This window comes from Gallinula chloropus (genome assembly GCF_964237585.1).
Source record: "Gallinula chloropus genome assembly, chromosome: 27".
In the NCBI taxonomy this organism is placed as follows: domain Eukaryota; kingdom Metazoa; phylum Chordata; class Aves; order Gruiformes; family Rallidae; genus Gallinula; species Gallinula chloropus.
In genome coordinates, this window is record NC_140112.1 from 2,104,849 (window position 1) to 2,119,369 (window position 14,521).

Below are 14,521 nucleotides of genomic sequence, written 5' to 3' on the forward strand. Positions count from 1 at the left end.
AGTGGGGGGGGGGGACACACGGGGACAGGGCGAGGGGGGCACAGAGTGGGGGGAACGGGGGGGGCACAGAGTGGGGGGACAGAGCGGCGGGGGGGGCAGAGTTGAGGGGTAGGGGGGTGCTGGCATGGGGATGGGATGGGATGGGATGGGATGGGATGGGATGGGATGGGATGGGATGGGGTGTGATGGGATGGGATGGGATGGGATGGGATGGGATGGGGTGTGATGGCATGGGGTTGAAATGGCATGAGATGGGGTTAGAATGGCATGGGATGGGGTGGGATGGCATGGGATGGCACAGCATTGCTTGACAGGGCAGGACAGGGCATGTTATGACACCATGCAGGATGGCACAGTATGGTCTGGATGGCATGGCATGGCATGGCATGGCATGGCATGGCATGGTATGGCATGGTATGGTATGGCATGGCATGGTATGGTATGGTATGGCATGGCATGGTATGGTATGGTATGGTATGGTATGGTATGGTATGCCAAGCCATGGCACAATATGGCACCACGTGGGGTGTGATGGCATGGTGGGGTATGGTAAGATGTGGCACTGTGCAGTGTGGTACAGCATGCTATGGCACGGCATGGCGGGATGTGATGTGGCACAGTATGGCACAGTGTGGCACAGGGTGACAGAACACAGCACAGCTTGACACAGCACGGCCCAGCCTGGCACAGCACAGCCTGGCCTGGCACAGCATGGCCTGGCACAGCATGGCCCAGCCTGGCATGGCACAGCATGGCCTGGCACAGCATGGCCCAGCCTAGCATGGCACAGCATGGTCTGGCATGGCCCAGCATGGCCTGGCACAGCACGGCCCAGCCTGGCACGGTACAGCACAGCATGGCCTGGCCTGGCACAGCACGGCCCAGCCTGGCACAGCACAGCATGGCCTGGCCTGGCACGGCACAGCACGGCTGGCACAGCCTGGCACAATGCCGGGTGGAGGCTCCATCCCCAGTGCTACAGGGCTCCTGGCCAGCGCAGGGACACTGTCCCCATCCCTGGGGTCGGCATCCCCAAAACGCTCAAGGGGGGCAGGGACCCGAGCCCAGCAGGGCGGGCTGGTGGCAGTGCCAGGGCGGTGCCGCCACCGTCCCTTCCCCGGAGCAGCGACCTGCCAGGAGCGGAGGCGGCCCGTGCCGGCCCTGTCCCTGTCCCCAGGCGGGAGGGGACAGGCGACAGGCAGTGCCAGGGCCGTGCCAGCCCGTGGGAACGGCACTGCCGCCGCCGCCAGCGCGGGGTGAGATGAATCAGGGTGGGTGAGGCGGCCACATCCTGCGCTGCCGGCACGGGGCAGGTGGTGGAAAGTGTGTCTCAGCCCCACGGGACGGGCCCACAGCCCAGGATGAGAGGGCAGGGTGCAGGCAGGGCGCAGGCAGGGCGCAGGCAGAGCACAGGCAGGGCGCAGGCAGGGCGCAGGCAGGGAGCAGGCAGGGCGCAGGCAGGGAGCAGGCAGGGCGCAGGCAGGGTGCAGGCAGGGCGCAGGCAGGGGCAGGCAGGGCGCAGGCACGCGGAGGCAGGGGCAGGCAGGGGCAGGCAAGGCACAGGCAGAGCACAGACAGGGCACAGGCAGAGCACAGGCAGGGGCAGGCAGGGCGCAGGCAGGGGCAGGCAGGGGGCAGGCAGGGGCAGGCAGGGGCAGGCAAGGGCAGGCAGGGGCAGGTAGAGCACAGGCAGGGACAGGCAGGTGCAGGCAAGGGCAGGCAGGGGCAGGTAGAGCACAGGCAGGGGCAGGCAGGGTGTAGGCAGGGCTCAGCCCCACAGGACGGTCCCACAGCCCAGGATGAGAGGGCAGAGCGCAGGCAGGGGCAGGCAGGGTGCAGGCAGGGTCCAGGCAGAAGAGGACCAGCAGCATGTGGACAGCAGACTGAAAGGTGGGTGCCATGTGGGCAGGGGTATAGGGTGCAGGTGGGTACAGGCAGGGTACAGGCAGAGTATAGGCAGGATACAGGGGGGTATAGGCAGGGCACAGGGCGGTACAGGGGGGTATAGGCAGGGTACAGGGGGGTACAGGGGGTACAGGGAGGTACAGGGGTACAGATGAAGGCAGGGTACAGGCAGCAGCTCCACCACCCCCCAACACTTTCCCCTCCAGCCGTGGCTTCCCAACATCCTGAGTCCCTCGGTGATTTCAGGGGGGGGTAGGGGGGGCACCCAATCCTTGCCAGCGCCACAGCACAGTGCAGGGCATGGGGAGAGGCACCCCAGCAACGCCAGCAAAGGGTGGATTTGGGCAAAAAAGGGGGGTTTCCTCAGCATCTCCCTACATGGGCAGAGCTGGGGCAGCCCCACTGGCACACACTCCCCCAACCCCCTCCCCGGTGGGTCCCAAACCCAGCTCCAAGACTAACACACCTCGTTAGCGCTGAGGGGTGATTTGTATTAATTGGGTTTAAAGGGGGATTCAAGGGGGGGTCCCGGTCCTGAAGCTGTTCCTCAGGAAGAACATCTCTGGGGGGGGGGGTGATGGGGCAGAGGGGGGGGGCTCAGCCCAGCAGCCCGATCCTGCCCGTGTGGCGTGTGGGGCGGCAGCACCCACGGGATGGGTTGGACCCGGGTGGGATGGTGGGGGTGGCAGCGGTGGGGGGGACACGTGGGACTCATGGGTGCCCCCGTGGGCTCCTCGGTGCCGGCTGGAGCTCAGTCCCACTCCTGCACCGGGGGGCTGGGGGGGGCTTGGTCCAGATCCAGCCCCCAAAGAAGAGGCTGGAGTCGGTGGTGGAGGAGGTGGTGGCCGCGCCAGGACCCGTCCCCGGCGCACGGGGACCGAAGGGACATCGGGGCCGGCAGCGTCTGTCCATCAGGGCGTAGAGGAGGGGGTTGATGCAGCTGTTAACGAAGGCCAGGCAGGTGCTGCCAGCCACCACCCACCTCAGGGCCACCTCCTGCCCCTGCGACAGGACCAGCGTCCCCTTGGCGAGGAAGAAGAGCAGCACCTTGCAGGCGTTGAGGGGCAGCCAGGAGCAGAGGAAGGCTGCGACGATGGTGACGATGGCGCGGTGGGAGCGCCGGACGCCCCTTCCCAGCCGGACGTGCCGCTGGAGCCGGCAGTAGATGGAGCAGTAGCAGAAGGAGATGACACCCAAGGGCAGGAGGAAGGTGAGGAAGACCATGGTCAGGTTGAAGTCCTCTCCATCTTCATCCCAGCAGTCTTCCCCGTCCAGCTGCCGGTACACCAGTGACGGGGCGCCCAGGATGAGGGACGCTGCCCAGATGATGCCGCAGGTGATGCGGACGTGCCTCTGGGAACCCAGCACCTTGGTGTCCAGCACCTTCCTGATGACCAGGTAGCGCTCCACGCTGAGAGCGGTGAGGAAGAGGATGCTGGAGCAGCGGTTGACAGCGATGACGTAGCTGCTCACCTTGCAGAGCCCTTCGCCCAGGGGCCAGCGGTTCCCCCGCGCCCCGGCCACCACCCAGAAGGGCAAGGTGCAGGTGAAGATCACATCAGCCACCGCCAGGTTCAACACAAAGGTGTCCACCATCCTCTTGCCCCGGCTCTTCTTGGCCATCAGCACGATGACGAAGAGATTCCCCACGAGGCCGAGGAGGAAGATGAAGGAATAGAAGATGGGGATGAAGACGGTGGTGAAGAACAGCTCCCACCTGGAGGGGACCTCCCAGTCGCCCGTCACGTTGGTCACCGGTGGGTAATCGTAGTCTCCCGAGCTGGTGAGCTCCTCGGGAGCCATGGGGGTGGCTGGGTCCCCTCTCTGGTGCTCAGGTTGGTGCTGCCACACCCCGCGGTTGGCTTGTTGATCTGCGCTCTGCTCACAAACAGCACCCTGCACTTCCTTTCCAACGGGGTGGAAGGGGCAGGGGGTGAAGGGCGTTTAATTTTGGAAACAAAACGAAGCTGCCAAAAAAAAAACGAGAAGAAAGAAAGAAAGAAACCCCCAAAAACCAGAGATGGGGCGGAGAGGAGGACCGGGAGGGTGGAGGAAGGCTCCACACCACCCAGCCATGGCTGAGGGCCTCGGGGTGGGCACCAAACCATATTTGGGCTGGTGGGGCCACCACCAAGCTGCTCCCCTACCCCATCCCCATGGCCCAGCCCAAGCCAACACCGCCCCGGCCCTGTGCCAGGCCCCGCGCCAGTCCCCGGCCCATTTCCCTCACAAAACCCAGTTAAACCCCTTCTGTTTTCTCTTGGCTTTGGGTTTTTTTCTCCCCAGAGCCGGAGCAGGTGCAGGCTGGGGTGAGGCCGTTGCCCGCCGCCTCTCCGTGCCGCCCCCGGCGCTGCCAGCTCATTCCACCCCAGCACGTTGGTTCTCGCCGCAGCGGGGAGGCCGAGGCTGCGGTCCCTGTGGCTGCCCACGGCCACCAGCAGTCCCAGGATGACAGCACCGGGTGCCATTGGGATGGGGGGGCTGGGGAGGGGTCTGGGGGGGCAGCTCCCATCCCCCCTCTTCGCCAGCTGCTGCTCACATCTGCCAGGCACTCGGCTCCGCCAGCGTCATCTTCCTCAGGCTGTCCCGCACCAGCAGGAACTCGGGGAGGGGGTCTGGATCTGGTCCCGGTGTTGTCTCCCGCTCGTGCTGTGGGAGGTGGGACCCAGAGGGGCGGCCATGGGTCCTGGTCTGGGTCCCCTTGGCCGTCCCCATGAGCTGGGGGTCCCATCGCCCCAGGCTCTGTCAGCCATCCCGCTGTCCTGGCTGCCCTTGACCCCCCTTGACTTGTCCCCTCCAAGGCAGCGTCCCTCGGCCACCCCTGAGTCCTCCCTCAATCCAAGTGACCCAACAACCCGGCCAGCACCCAACTGTCCCTGGGACCTGGCCTCTCTCAACTGTCCCCAGGGTGTGGCCACCCTCAGCAACCCCCCACATCTGTGGGGCAATGAGTGTGGGGGCTGACGGTGGAGGGAGGGATGGAGGGAGGGAGGGAGGGATGGATGGATGGATGGATGGATGGATGGATGGATGGATGGATGGAGGAGTGGAGGGATGGGATGGAGGGATGGAGGGATGGATGGATGGATGGATGGATGGATGGATGGATGGATGGATGGATGGATGGATGGAGGAGTGGAGGGATGGGATGGAGGGATGGAGGGATGGATGGATGGATGGATGGAGGGGGATGGATGGATGGATGGATGGAGGGATGGATGGATGGAGGGATGGATGGATGGATGGATGGATGGATGGATGGATGGATGGATGGATGGAGGGATGGATGGATGGAGGGATGGATGGATGGATGGATGGAGGGATGGAGGGATGGAGGGATGGATGGATGGAGGGATGGATAATGGTGAGATGAAGGCAAGAGGGCTGGGTGGGATGGAGGGATGGAGGACTGGGACAGACAGACGGGGGACAGAGTGGTGGCACAGACCTCCTCAAGCCTCTGGTGGCGTTTCCTCAGCTGCTGCTCCAGGTCAGAGGGGGGTCCCCGCAGCTCCTCCCTCAGCTGCCTCAACCGCCGGCTCTCCAGCACCCGTGGGAGCTCAGCCCTGTGCCGGGGCAGGATCCCCCTGGACAGACAGACAGACAGACAGACTTCAATGGGATCCCCGCCCTGACCACCCAGTGGGGGGGACTGTCCCATCTCCACACCCTGGGTCCTGTCCCCACTCACCTGCTGTGGCTGAAGAGCAGCTCCCGGTGCAGCTCCCGGTGGCTCCGGGACTCCCGCATCGGGTTCGGCACTTTCCTGGGCTGGATGAGGCCTCCATGGCCATCAGTGGCCATGTCCAGGGTGAGGACATCGCTCCTGTCACCCTCTGGAGGTGCAGTGGGGACAGCAAGGCATGGGGTCACTATGGGATGGGGTCACCATGGGATGGGGTCACCATGGGATGAGGTCACTCCGGGATGGGGTCACCATGGGATGGGGTCACCATGGGATGGGGTCACTACAGGATGGGGTCACCATGGGATGGGGTCTCTAGGAAGGCTGGTCACCAGTGGGAGAAGGTGACTGAGGACAGGTTCACTGGGGTTTGGGGTCACCATGAGGGATGGCACAACCTGGGACAGGATCATGAGGGGATGGGGTGACGCTGCCCAGCTCCCACACACCAGCTCAGAGTGAGATCCTGGACACCAGCCCCCGTGCCCCCCAGCCTTGGGGTCCTGGGGTGCCACAGCTCTGGGTCCTGCACATTGCCCTGGCACCCTCCAGGATCCCTGTCCCCAGGTGTCCCTGTCCCCAGACCACCCTACAGTCCCCAGGTCCTCCCATCATCCCTGGAGTCCCCATCACCCCTCAGGGTCCTCCTTATCCCTGGGGTCCCCACCGCCCATTGGGCACCCATCACCCTTCAGGATCCCTGTCCCCAGGTGTCCCTGTCCCCAGACCACCCTACAGTCCCCAGGTCCTCCCATCATCCCTGGAGTCCCCATCACCCCTCAGGGTCCTCCTTATCCCTGGGGTCCCCACCGCCCATTGGGCACCCATCACCCTTCAGCTCCATTGGCCCCATCACCCTTGGGATCCCCATCACCCCTGTGGTCCCTGTCCCCCCTTGGGGTCCCACAGCCCTGGCCCCATGTCCCGGCGCTGGCAGCACCCACCCGGCAACGTGCTGCTCCTCAGGGCTTTGTCGTCCCCCTGGCAAAGGCAAAGAGTGGGGTCAGAGAGGGACACCCAGCAGGTCCCCACCTCTGGGTCCTCCCTGGGCTGGGGACATGGCAGGGGACATCCCCCCCGCCCTACAGCCCCCAGTGCAGGATGGAGCACAGTTCCCTGGGGTTCTCCATCGTGGTCTCCCCTGGCGCCCCTGGGAGCTCTGGGGAGGGTGTCTGGGTGGGTGGGTGTCAGGGAGGGGAATGGATATTTCCACGTTGACTCTGGAACCTAAGGATGGCAGAGGGGTCCCCAGGCTGGGGGTGGCACAGGGACAGCCAGACATTTGGCTCTGGGGCACCAACGCGGTACTGGGGACGGGTCTCGGCGTGGCTCTTGTTGTCACCTCCCACCTCCCACACAGGAGGCGGGGGGTCCAGCAAGGGGGTGTCCCTGTCCGTCCCCCCCAACCCAGGCACCTGCCACCACTCACCCTCTTGCTCTGTGACAGCCCCATGTCCCCGGTGCCGGAGGTCCTTGTCCCCGTGGGCGCCAGGGACGCGGGGCCAGGGGCCGGCTCCACCGGCCTGCGCCGACTGTGTGCTCTGCTGCTGACGGTGACAGTGACGGTGACAGTGGCTCCACTCCCACCAGCCAAAGCCATTAAGCCCCAGGATTAGCCCTGACAGGCCCAGGGGACGGGGGACACGTGTCCTGCCCAGGGCTGGCAGCACCTGGCCTGCTACTGCTGGGCACACTGGTCCCCACTGGGGCCACTGGGTCTGCTGGGGGTTCTGGTGCCACTGGATTGTGGGGATAGTGGGGGATAGTGGGGAAACTGGTTTGGGGACAAGGTTAAGTGGGGGTGATGGGGGGTGCTGGGAGCTCCGGGGGTCATTTGGGACACGGGGCTTGTGGGGGGCTGGGCTGGGGACTATGGCAGCTAGGGCACTGGGGATTACTGGAGCTACTGGGGCCGCTGGGGGTTGCTGGGAGAGCTGGAATAAGGACAGTATGCCCTGGGGGATAAGTGGCTGAGGAGAGACTGGGAGCTACTGGAGAACCTGGGGGTTCTGGGGGGTCTGGGATGGAGGACTGGGCTGTACTGGGGAGCACTGGGGGGCTGGGATAGGCACCGGCTGTACTGGGGAGCACTGGGACTGGCACTGTGGAGTTACTGGGAGGCAGGGGGGGTTGCTGGGGACACAGGGCTGAGGGGTGACCACGCCGGGTTCCCCTGGGCGGGCACTAGGCGGTGCTGGTGGTACCCCTCCCAATAGGCGCTCGATTGGGGCTGCCTGCTCGGCAGGCCGGCTCCATTGCCCCGGCTCGTTCCCATCGGCAGGCGATTGGCCGCGCCTGCGCCTTCCCGGTGTCGCGTTGGCCGCGGAAGGAGGAGGGGGGAGCGGGAAGGGGCTCCGCGCATGCGCAGTGGCGCCGGGCCGGGGAGCGCGGCCCCAGCCCGGCCGCCGCCATGACCAACGGTGAGGGGCGGGAGCGGGGCCGGGGCGGGGGGGGTCTGGGGGTCCGAGGGGGTCCCTGTGGGGGCAGGGGGGGTCTGAGGGTCCGGGGGGGTCCCTGGGGGGGCTGGTGGCGGGAGTCGGGTCCCCGGGGGAGAGGGGTGGAGAGCCGGGGCTGGGTGTCCGGGGGGGTCCCTGTGGGGGCGGCTCTGGTGGCCGGGGCCTGTGGGGGGCCTGGAGCCGGGGCCCCTTGGGGGGAACTGAGCGGTCTCGGGGTCCCTCGGAGGTTGGGTCCCCTTAGCAGGGGGCTTCGAGGTTGGGGTTCTGCGGGGAGGGGCTGGAGCTGGGAGCCGGGGTGCCTTGGGGTGGGGGAAGGTGAGGGGGCTGGGTGTCCCCTGGGGGGGGGGGCGCAGAGGGGGTCCCTGTGTTTGGGTGTCTGTGGAAGGGCTGGATCTCGGAGCTGGGGCCTCCGGGGGAGGAGGGTCCCGGGTGGTGTGGGCGAAGCTGGGGGGCTGGGTGTCCCCTGGGGGGAGCTCAGAGGGGTCCCTGTGTCCGGGTGTCTGTGGAGGGGCTGGATCTGGGAGCTGGAGCCTCGGGGGAGGAGAATCCCTGGGGGGTGTGGGCGAAGCCAGGGGGGTTGGTGTCCCCTGGGGGGGTCTCAAGAGTGGTCTCTGTGGGGGAAGCTCGAGGGACTAGTGCCTTTTGGGGGGGGCTGGAAGCTGGGGTCCCTTGGGGAGGGAAGACTGTGTCCTCTGGGGGTATGGGGGGGGCTGGGTGTCCCGGGGGACTGGAGGTTGGGGTTCTCTTGGTGGAGGTGCTCTGAGGTCGGGGTTCTTTGCAGGGGGAATGGAGGTTGGGAGCCAAGACCTCAGTGTGAGGAGGGGAAGGTCCTCAGGGTTTGGGCAGAGCTGGGTGTCCCTCATGAGTGGGGGTGGGGGGGGCTTGGAAACTGGTCTTCCCTTGGTCTGGGGGTTCAGGGGCTGGGTTCCTTTGGGTGGGGGGGTGTGTCTGAAGGTGGGGTGCCCCCATGTTCCCCTTGCAGTGTACTCTCTGGACGGGCTGCTGGTGTTTGGGCTGCTGCTGGTGTGCACCTGCGCCTACCTGCGGAAGGTGCCGCGCCTCAAGGCCTGGCTGCTGTCCGAGAAGCGCGGCGTCTGGGGCGTCTTCTACAAGGGTGAGGCAGGGCTGGGGTGGGGAGAGGGTGTGTGTGTGGGGTGGGGGGTCGATTCCCCCTTTCCAACCCCTTCTCCAGCTCACCCCACTCTTCCCTGACCCCGCAGCCGCCGTCATCGGCACCCGCCTGCACGTGGCCGTGGCCGTGTCCTGCGTGCTGATGGCTTTCTATGTCCTGGTGGTGAAGTGACACCGCTGGGGACACTCCTGGAGCCACCACCACCACCACCAGCAGCAGAGACCTCGGCACCCACCTTGACTACGCTGGCACCAGTTTAGGACCCCCCCTGCACCCCTCCCGCCACCACCCCGGGGAGCCGCCATGGCCCGGCACCCTGCCTGAACCCGCCTCACCCCCTGCCGTGGGGAGATGGGGCGATGGGGGGGCTGGTGGAGCTGGGACACCCCGAAGCTGCTGGGGAGGGGGCACGGCGTGCCGGCCCCTCACCGCGAGGGAAGGGGCGGCTGTGCCCTGGTTGTTGTGTCCCGGGTGGGACTGCGGCCCCCTCCTGCTGGGGGGATTTAGGGGGAGCTGGGAGTGGAGCCCACTCCTCACCGGTGGGGTTTCCCTGCTCCCCAGGGAGCCTGGAGGGTTTGTACCCCCCTCCCCCGCCCCCACCTTGGGCTGTATCATGATTTGTAAATAAAGTGGGGGGCAGAATGCTCTGGGGGCAGCTGTGGATCTTGGGGGGGGGGGTGTGGCTGCTGTTGGGGGGGGAATTTTGTGGGGTGAGGGTCCCGTGGGATATGGGGGGCTGCTGTTGAAGGGGAGGATATCGTGGTGGGAGGCTCCTTGTGGGTTGAGGGTCCCTTGGGATGAGGGGGCCTGCTGGTGGGGGGTTGATCTCATGGGGTGGGGGGGGGGCTGCTGGTGAGGGGGGGGTGGATCTCATGGGGAGGGAATCTTGTGGGTTGGGGGTCCCGTGGGATGAGGGGGTCTGCTGGTGGGGGGTTGGATATCATGGGGGGGTGCAGAATCTTGTGGGTTGAGGGTCCTGTGGGATGAGGGGGGTGGCTGGTGGGGGGGGGGCTGGATCTCATGGGGTGGGGGGGGCTGCTGTTGGGGAGGGTGGATCTCATGGGGGGTGGGAATCTTGTGGGTTGGGGGTCCCATGGGTTGAGGGAGGCTGCTGGGGGGGGGGAAGTGGTCGCTCCGTCGGTGCGGGTCCTCCAACCACCAGGGGGCGCTGTGTCTGCGCGCGCGCCGTGACGTGCCCCGCCCCTTTCCCGCCGTGCGCCGCGCGGGGCCGGGTACAAAAGGGCTGCGCCAGGCGCTGGGGACCGGGGCGGGGTGTAGAGCGGCCGCGCGGGCGAGTGCGGGGCGGGTGTGTGCGGGGCCTGGGGGGATGGCGGGGGGCCGGGGAGGGGCGGACACGCGTGTGAGTGTGTGTGTGAGTGTGTGTGAGTGTGTGTGTGCGCGAGCCAGCCCCGCCCCCTACACGTTGATCTTATTCGATCGGCCGGGCCGGGCCGGGCCGAGGTGAGAAGAGCAGCGGCGCCGGGAAGCCCCGAGCGGGGCGGTGTGCGGCGGCCGGCGGCGGGCGGGATGAGTCGATCAGATAGGCGAGGCCGCGGCCGCTGAGCGCCCTGCGATTCTGACCCGCCGCCGGCACCCCGGGGCCGCTGCTGAGGAGGAGGAGGAGGAGGGGGGGGGGGGAGCTGGTGTGCGGGGACCCTGCGAGCCCCGTGACACGCGTGGGAGCCGCGTACGGGGCGGCGCGGGGCCCGTGGCCCCCCCCCAGCGCCTCGCGCAAAGCGCGAGCCCCGCCCCGCGCGCCCGGCGCGGGCAGCGCACGAGGCGGCGCGCGAGGCACGCGCCGCGCGGGGCCCCTCCCCGTGGGGGGGGGGGGGATTTGCCACGCGCGCGGGGCCTCGGCGCGGCGACCCGGGCGGTGACGTCAGCAGCCGCGCACGAGCCCGTGGGAGCGTGCCAGGTGCGCCCGCACCGGGGGGGGGGGGTGTGTGTGTCCCACCCCCACCGCCCCCCCTCATCCTGTTCCATCCCCCCCCACACCTCTCCCCAGGGACCCCCGTGGGTTCCAGCCCGCTGCCCCCGGTCAGACCCCCCGGTCTGCGGTACCGGGGGGGGGGGTCACGCACACGACACCGGCTCAGCGAGGCTTGGGGAGGGGGGGTCTGACCGCCTCCCCCCCGCCCCCTGACCCCCTTTCCCCCTTTCCCCATCCCCCCGCCCCCCATCACCCCCCACTCACCCCGGTGCCGCCACGGGTGGCCCCGTCCCGGTGCCAACGGGGCTGACACCGGGCCGGGGACACGCTCACCCGCGGGGGGGGAGCCCCGGGGGATGATGATGAGGAGGAGGGGGGGGGGGGGTGTGAAGAAGAAGCAGGAGGGGCCATTCCCGCTGCCCCCCCCCCCCCCCAAGCTGGGCTTTGGTTCTGGGCAGCCAAAGAACTCCCGGTTCCCCGGTGCCGTTGCCGTTCCTAAGCGGGGGGGGGGATGCTCATTACCGGGGAGAGGGAGGGAGGGGGGGGGCGGGGGCAGGTAGCGGCAGGTGCGCGCGCGGGGCCGGGCCGTTGGCGGGGGGCGGGGCCCGGGGCCCGCGCGCTGCCGCCGCCGCCGCCGTTTGCGCCATGGCCGGTACCGGGGCTCGGTGGGTCTTTCTCATGTGTTATTGGATGGTTACCGTGAAACCGGGACGCGTTGGGGAACGGCTCCACGTCTGTAAGGAGGTACCGGAACCGGGAACCGGGGCGGGGGGGGCGGGGGAAGGGAAAGGAGGGGGGGGGGGGGGGACACGGAACCGGTAACATCCCCCCCCCGCCCCATCACCCCCTCCCCGAGAGATTAAACCGGTCCCCGGGGATGCGGAACCGGGGGCTGGTCCCTTATGGGATGGGGATGGGGATGGGGATGGGGGGCTGGCCGGTGCCATGGGGGGTTGGTCCCTATGGGATGGGGGGGGGGGCTGGCCGGTGCCAGGGGGGTGCTGGGCTTTGCGGGGGGGGGTTCCCCCCCCCCGCAAAGCCCAGCACCCCCCCTGGCACCGGTAGACCCCGGGAGTTGGGCTGTCACGGGTCCCGTGGGGGTTTGTCACCTATAGGCAACGTATAGACCCCCCCCACCCCTAAAAGGGGTAAGGGGGGAGGCATAGAGGTCCCCCGTAGAGATGCTCAAGGTGGATTTGGGGTCTCCCCCCCCCCCCAGGACACCCCTTGCCCCTTACTCCTTGTCCCACCCCCTGCCTGTCCCCGGGTGGGGGATGTCACCCCAAAGCATCCCTGGGTTGGTGATATTGGGGGGTGGGCTGGGTGGGGGAGCATGGAGGGGGGGGGGTACACACATATCCCCATCCCCACGTGCCATTCCCAGCCCAGTGTTCAGAGAGGAAAACCTGGGATGGAAGGGGTTGCTGGGACCCCCATGAAGATGACACCCCCCCCTCCCCCCCCAATTCTGAATTTCCCTCTGTGGGGTTCCCCCTTTTCACCTCCCCCCCCCCCCCCTCCCCAGGTCCCCCCAACTTGGGGCTGCTTTTCATCCAGTGCCATGATCCAGGGAACAATAGGGGGTCCCCAAAAGCATCGGGTCCCCAACACCCCCCACCCACCCCCAGCTCCTCTAGAGAGGGTCCCTGAAAGGATTGGACCCCCAACACCCCCAGCCCCTCACCCCTGGGTGGCCGTGGCAGCCCAGGGGGTCCTGTACTGTCCCATGTCCTGTCCCCCCCCCCAGCCCGGCACTGACCAGAGTTGGTTTAATTTGATTAATTAATACAGCTCATCCCAGCCCCCCAGCTCCGTGCCCGGGGGGGGGGGGGTAAAGTTTGGGAAGAGGGACAAACCCCTTGGACATCCCACCGGAGAGATATTTGGGGCACGGGGCTGCCAGGAGCCGGGGTGACCCTGTGGGTACCCCCCTCCTTGCCATGGGTGGGGGGCACCCTCTGCATGCCCACGTTGGGAGCTGTGGGGGGCTCAGTGCTGCCTGTACACGGGGGGTGGGGGCTGCAGGCTGAGCCTTCACCCCCCTTTCCCCCCCCCCTTTTCTCCCACCCCCCCCATCTCCATTCCCAGCTGACGGGCAACATCAAAGCGCCATCTCCTCCTGACCCCCCACGAAGCCCCCACACCCCATTCAGAGCCCCTGGGGGTGCCACAATGGGGTGGGGGCTGCAGTGTGTGTCCCCCCCCCTCCTCACCCCCCCCCACCCCATCCTGGGGTACCCCAACCTTCCCCGGGCAATGAACCGTGCCAACCGGCTTCACCGGCCTCGGCGCCGGCCTTGAGCCACTCCTGGCTGGGAGACAGCTGGCAAGGCAGGGTGAGGCAGGGTGGGGGTGGGGGGTGGGGGGTCAGGGTGCCCCCGCTCTCCCCAGCCCTTCCCAGTTCCTCCCAGCTGCTCCAGTGCCCAGGATGGGGGCTGGGGGCTGGTGGCGCATCCGGGTTGCACCCGGGAACCTGTTTAATGAGCGACGTGTGACGTGAAGGGTGTCATGGCAGGTTCCTCCTGAGGGTGCTGGGGTGGGGGTGGGGGGAAGATCAAGGGGCGGGGGGTCCAGCCCCCACTCCCACACCGAGCAGCCTGGCTGAGCTGAGGGGCTGGACCCCCCAGGACCCCCCACAATGGCTTAAACCAAGAATACCCATGGGAGAGTGGCCGGGCACGTGTTGGGAGGGGGAACAACCCCAGGGAAGGGGGGTGCTATGGCTTGGGGGGGGGGGGGAGGGTCCTCGGGGTGTCCCCCCCTTCATCCCATCCTCTCCCAGTCGGAATACCACTACGAGTACACGGCGTGCGACAGCGCGGGCGCGCGCTGGAGGGTGGCTGTGCCGCACACACCGGGACTCTGCACCGGGCTGCCGGACCCCGTCAAGGGCACCGAATGCTGTAAGGCTGAGGGGTGAAGGCTGAGGGGTGAAGGGTGAGAGGGAGGGGATATTGGGGGGGTCCTGGGGCAGGGGAAGGGCAGGGATGGGAAATGAGGGCAAGGGGGGAGCGATGAGGCAAAGCACGGCTCTTTGGCGGCGCCGGCGCAGCGCGATGGCTTCAAAGGCAGCGATGGGACCTGTCTGCTGGGTGGCAGCGAGCGCTCAGCGCTGCCAGCTTGGCACTGGGATGCCATGGGGGGGATGGAAACACCCCCCCTGACCCCAATACTGCCAGCATTGGGGGGTGCTGCAGCTCTGCAGCATCCATCCTTCAGTGGGGGGGTCACATCCTGCCTGGTGCTGGCTGGTGGTAAAGAGCAGGAGGTCGGGTGGGGAAGGGCCAGGGCGTTGCCAAAGGTCATAAATTGGGGTGGGAGGTGGGGGGGAAGGAGGGGGGGGCTCCCCATGGGGACGCTTGGGGAGGGGGATCCTTGGGGAGGAGGATCCCAGAGCTGCCTGAGCACCTCCA

The 14,521-nt window shown here is 67.6% G+C and overlaps 2 protein-coding genes across 2 annotated transcripts; one reads left to right on the forward strand and one right to left on the reverse strand.

The window, feature by feature from the left end:
• Nucleotides 1–2,616: 2,616 nt before the first annotated feature.
• Nucleotides 2,617–3,708, reverse strand: GPR25 (G protein-coupled receptor 25; the record flags this gene model as incomplete). The annotated part of the gene is made up of 1 exon (XM_084275811.1): nt 2,617–3,708. The coding sequence occupies one exon, from the start codon at nt 3,706–3,708 to the stop codon at nt 2,617–2,619; it is 1,092 nt and encodes a 363-aa protein (XP_084131937.1).
• Nucleotides 3,709–7,940: 4,232 nt separating this feature from the next.
• Nucleotides 7,941–9,820, forward strand: TMEM167B (transmembrane protein 167B). Its single transcript, XM_084276094.1, has 3 exons — nt 7,941–8,010; nt 9,029–9,160; nt 9,267–9,820. The coding sequence occupies exons 1-3, from the start codon at nt 8,001–8,003 to the stop codon at nt 9,347–9,349; spliced, it is 225 nt and encodes a 74-aa protein (XP_084132220.1). The 5' UTR covers nt 7,941–8,000; the 3' UTR covers nt 9,350–9,820.
• Nucleotides 9,821–14,521: the final 4,701 nt, after the last annotated feature.

Excerpts from the sequence above, each read along its gene's own strand:
- TMEM167B (XM_084276094.1), top strand. Across the intron at positions 9,161-9,266 it reads CTGGGGCGTCTTCTACAAGG|CCGCCGTCATCGGCACCCGC; the intron begins GTGAGGCAGGGC and ends CTGACCCCGCAG.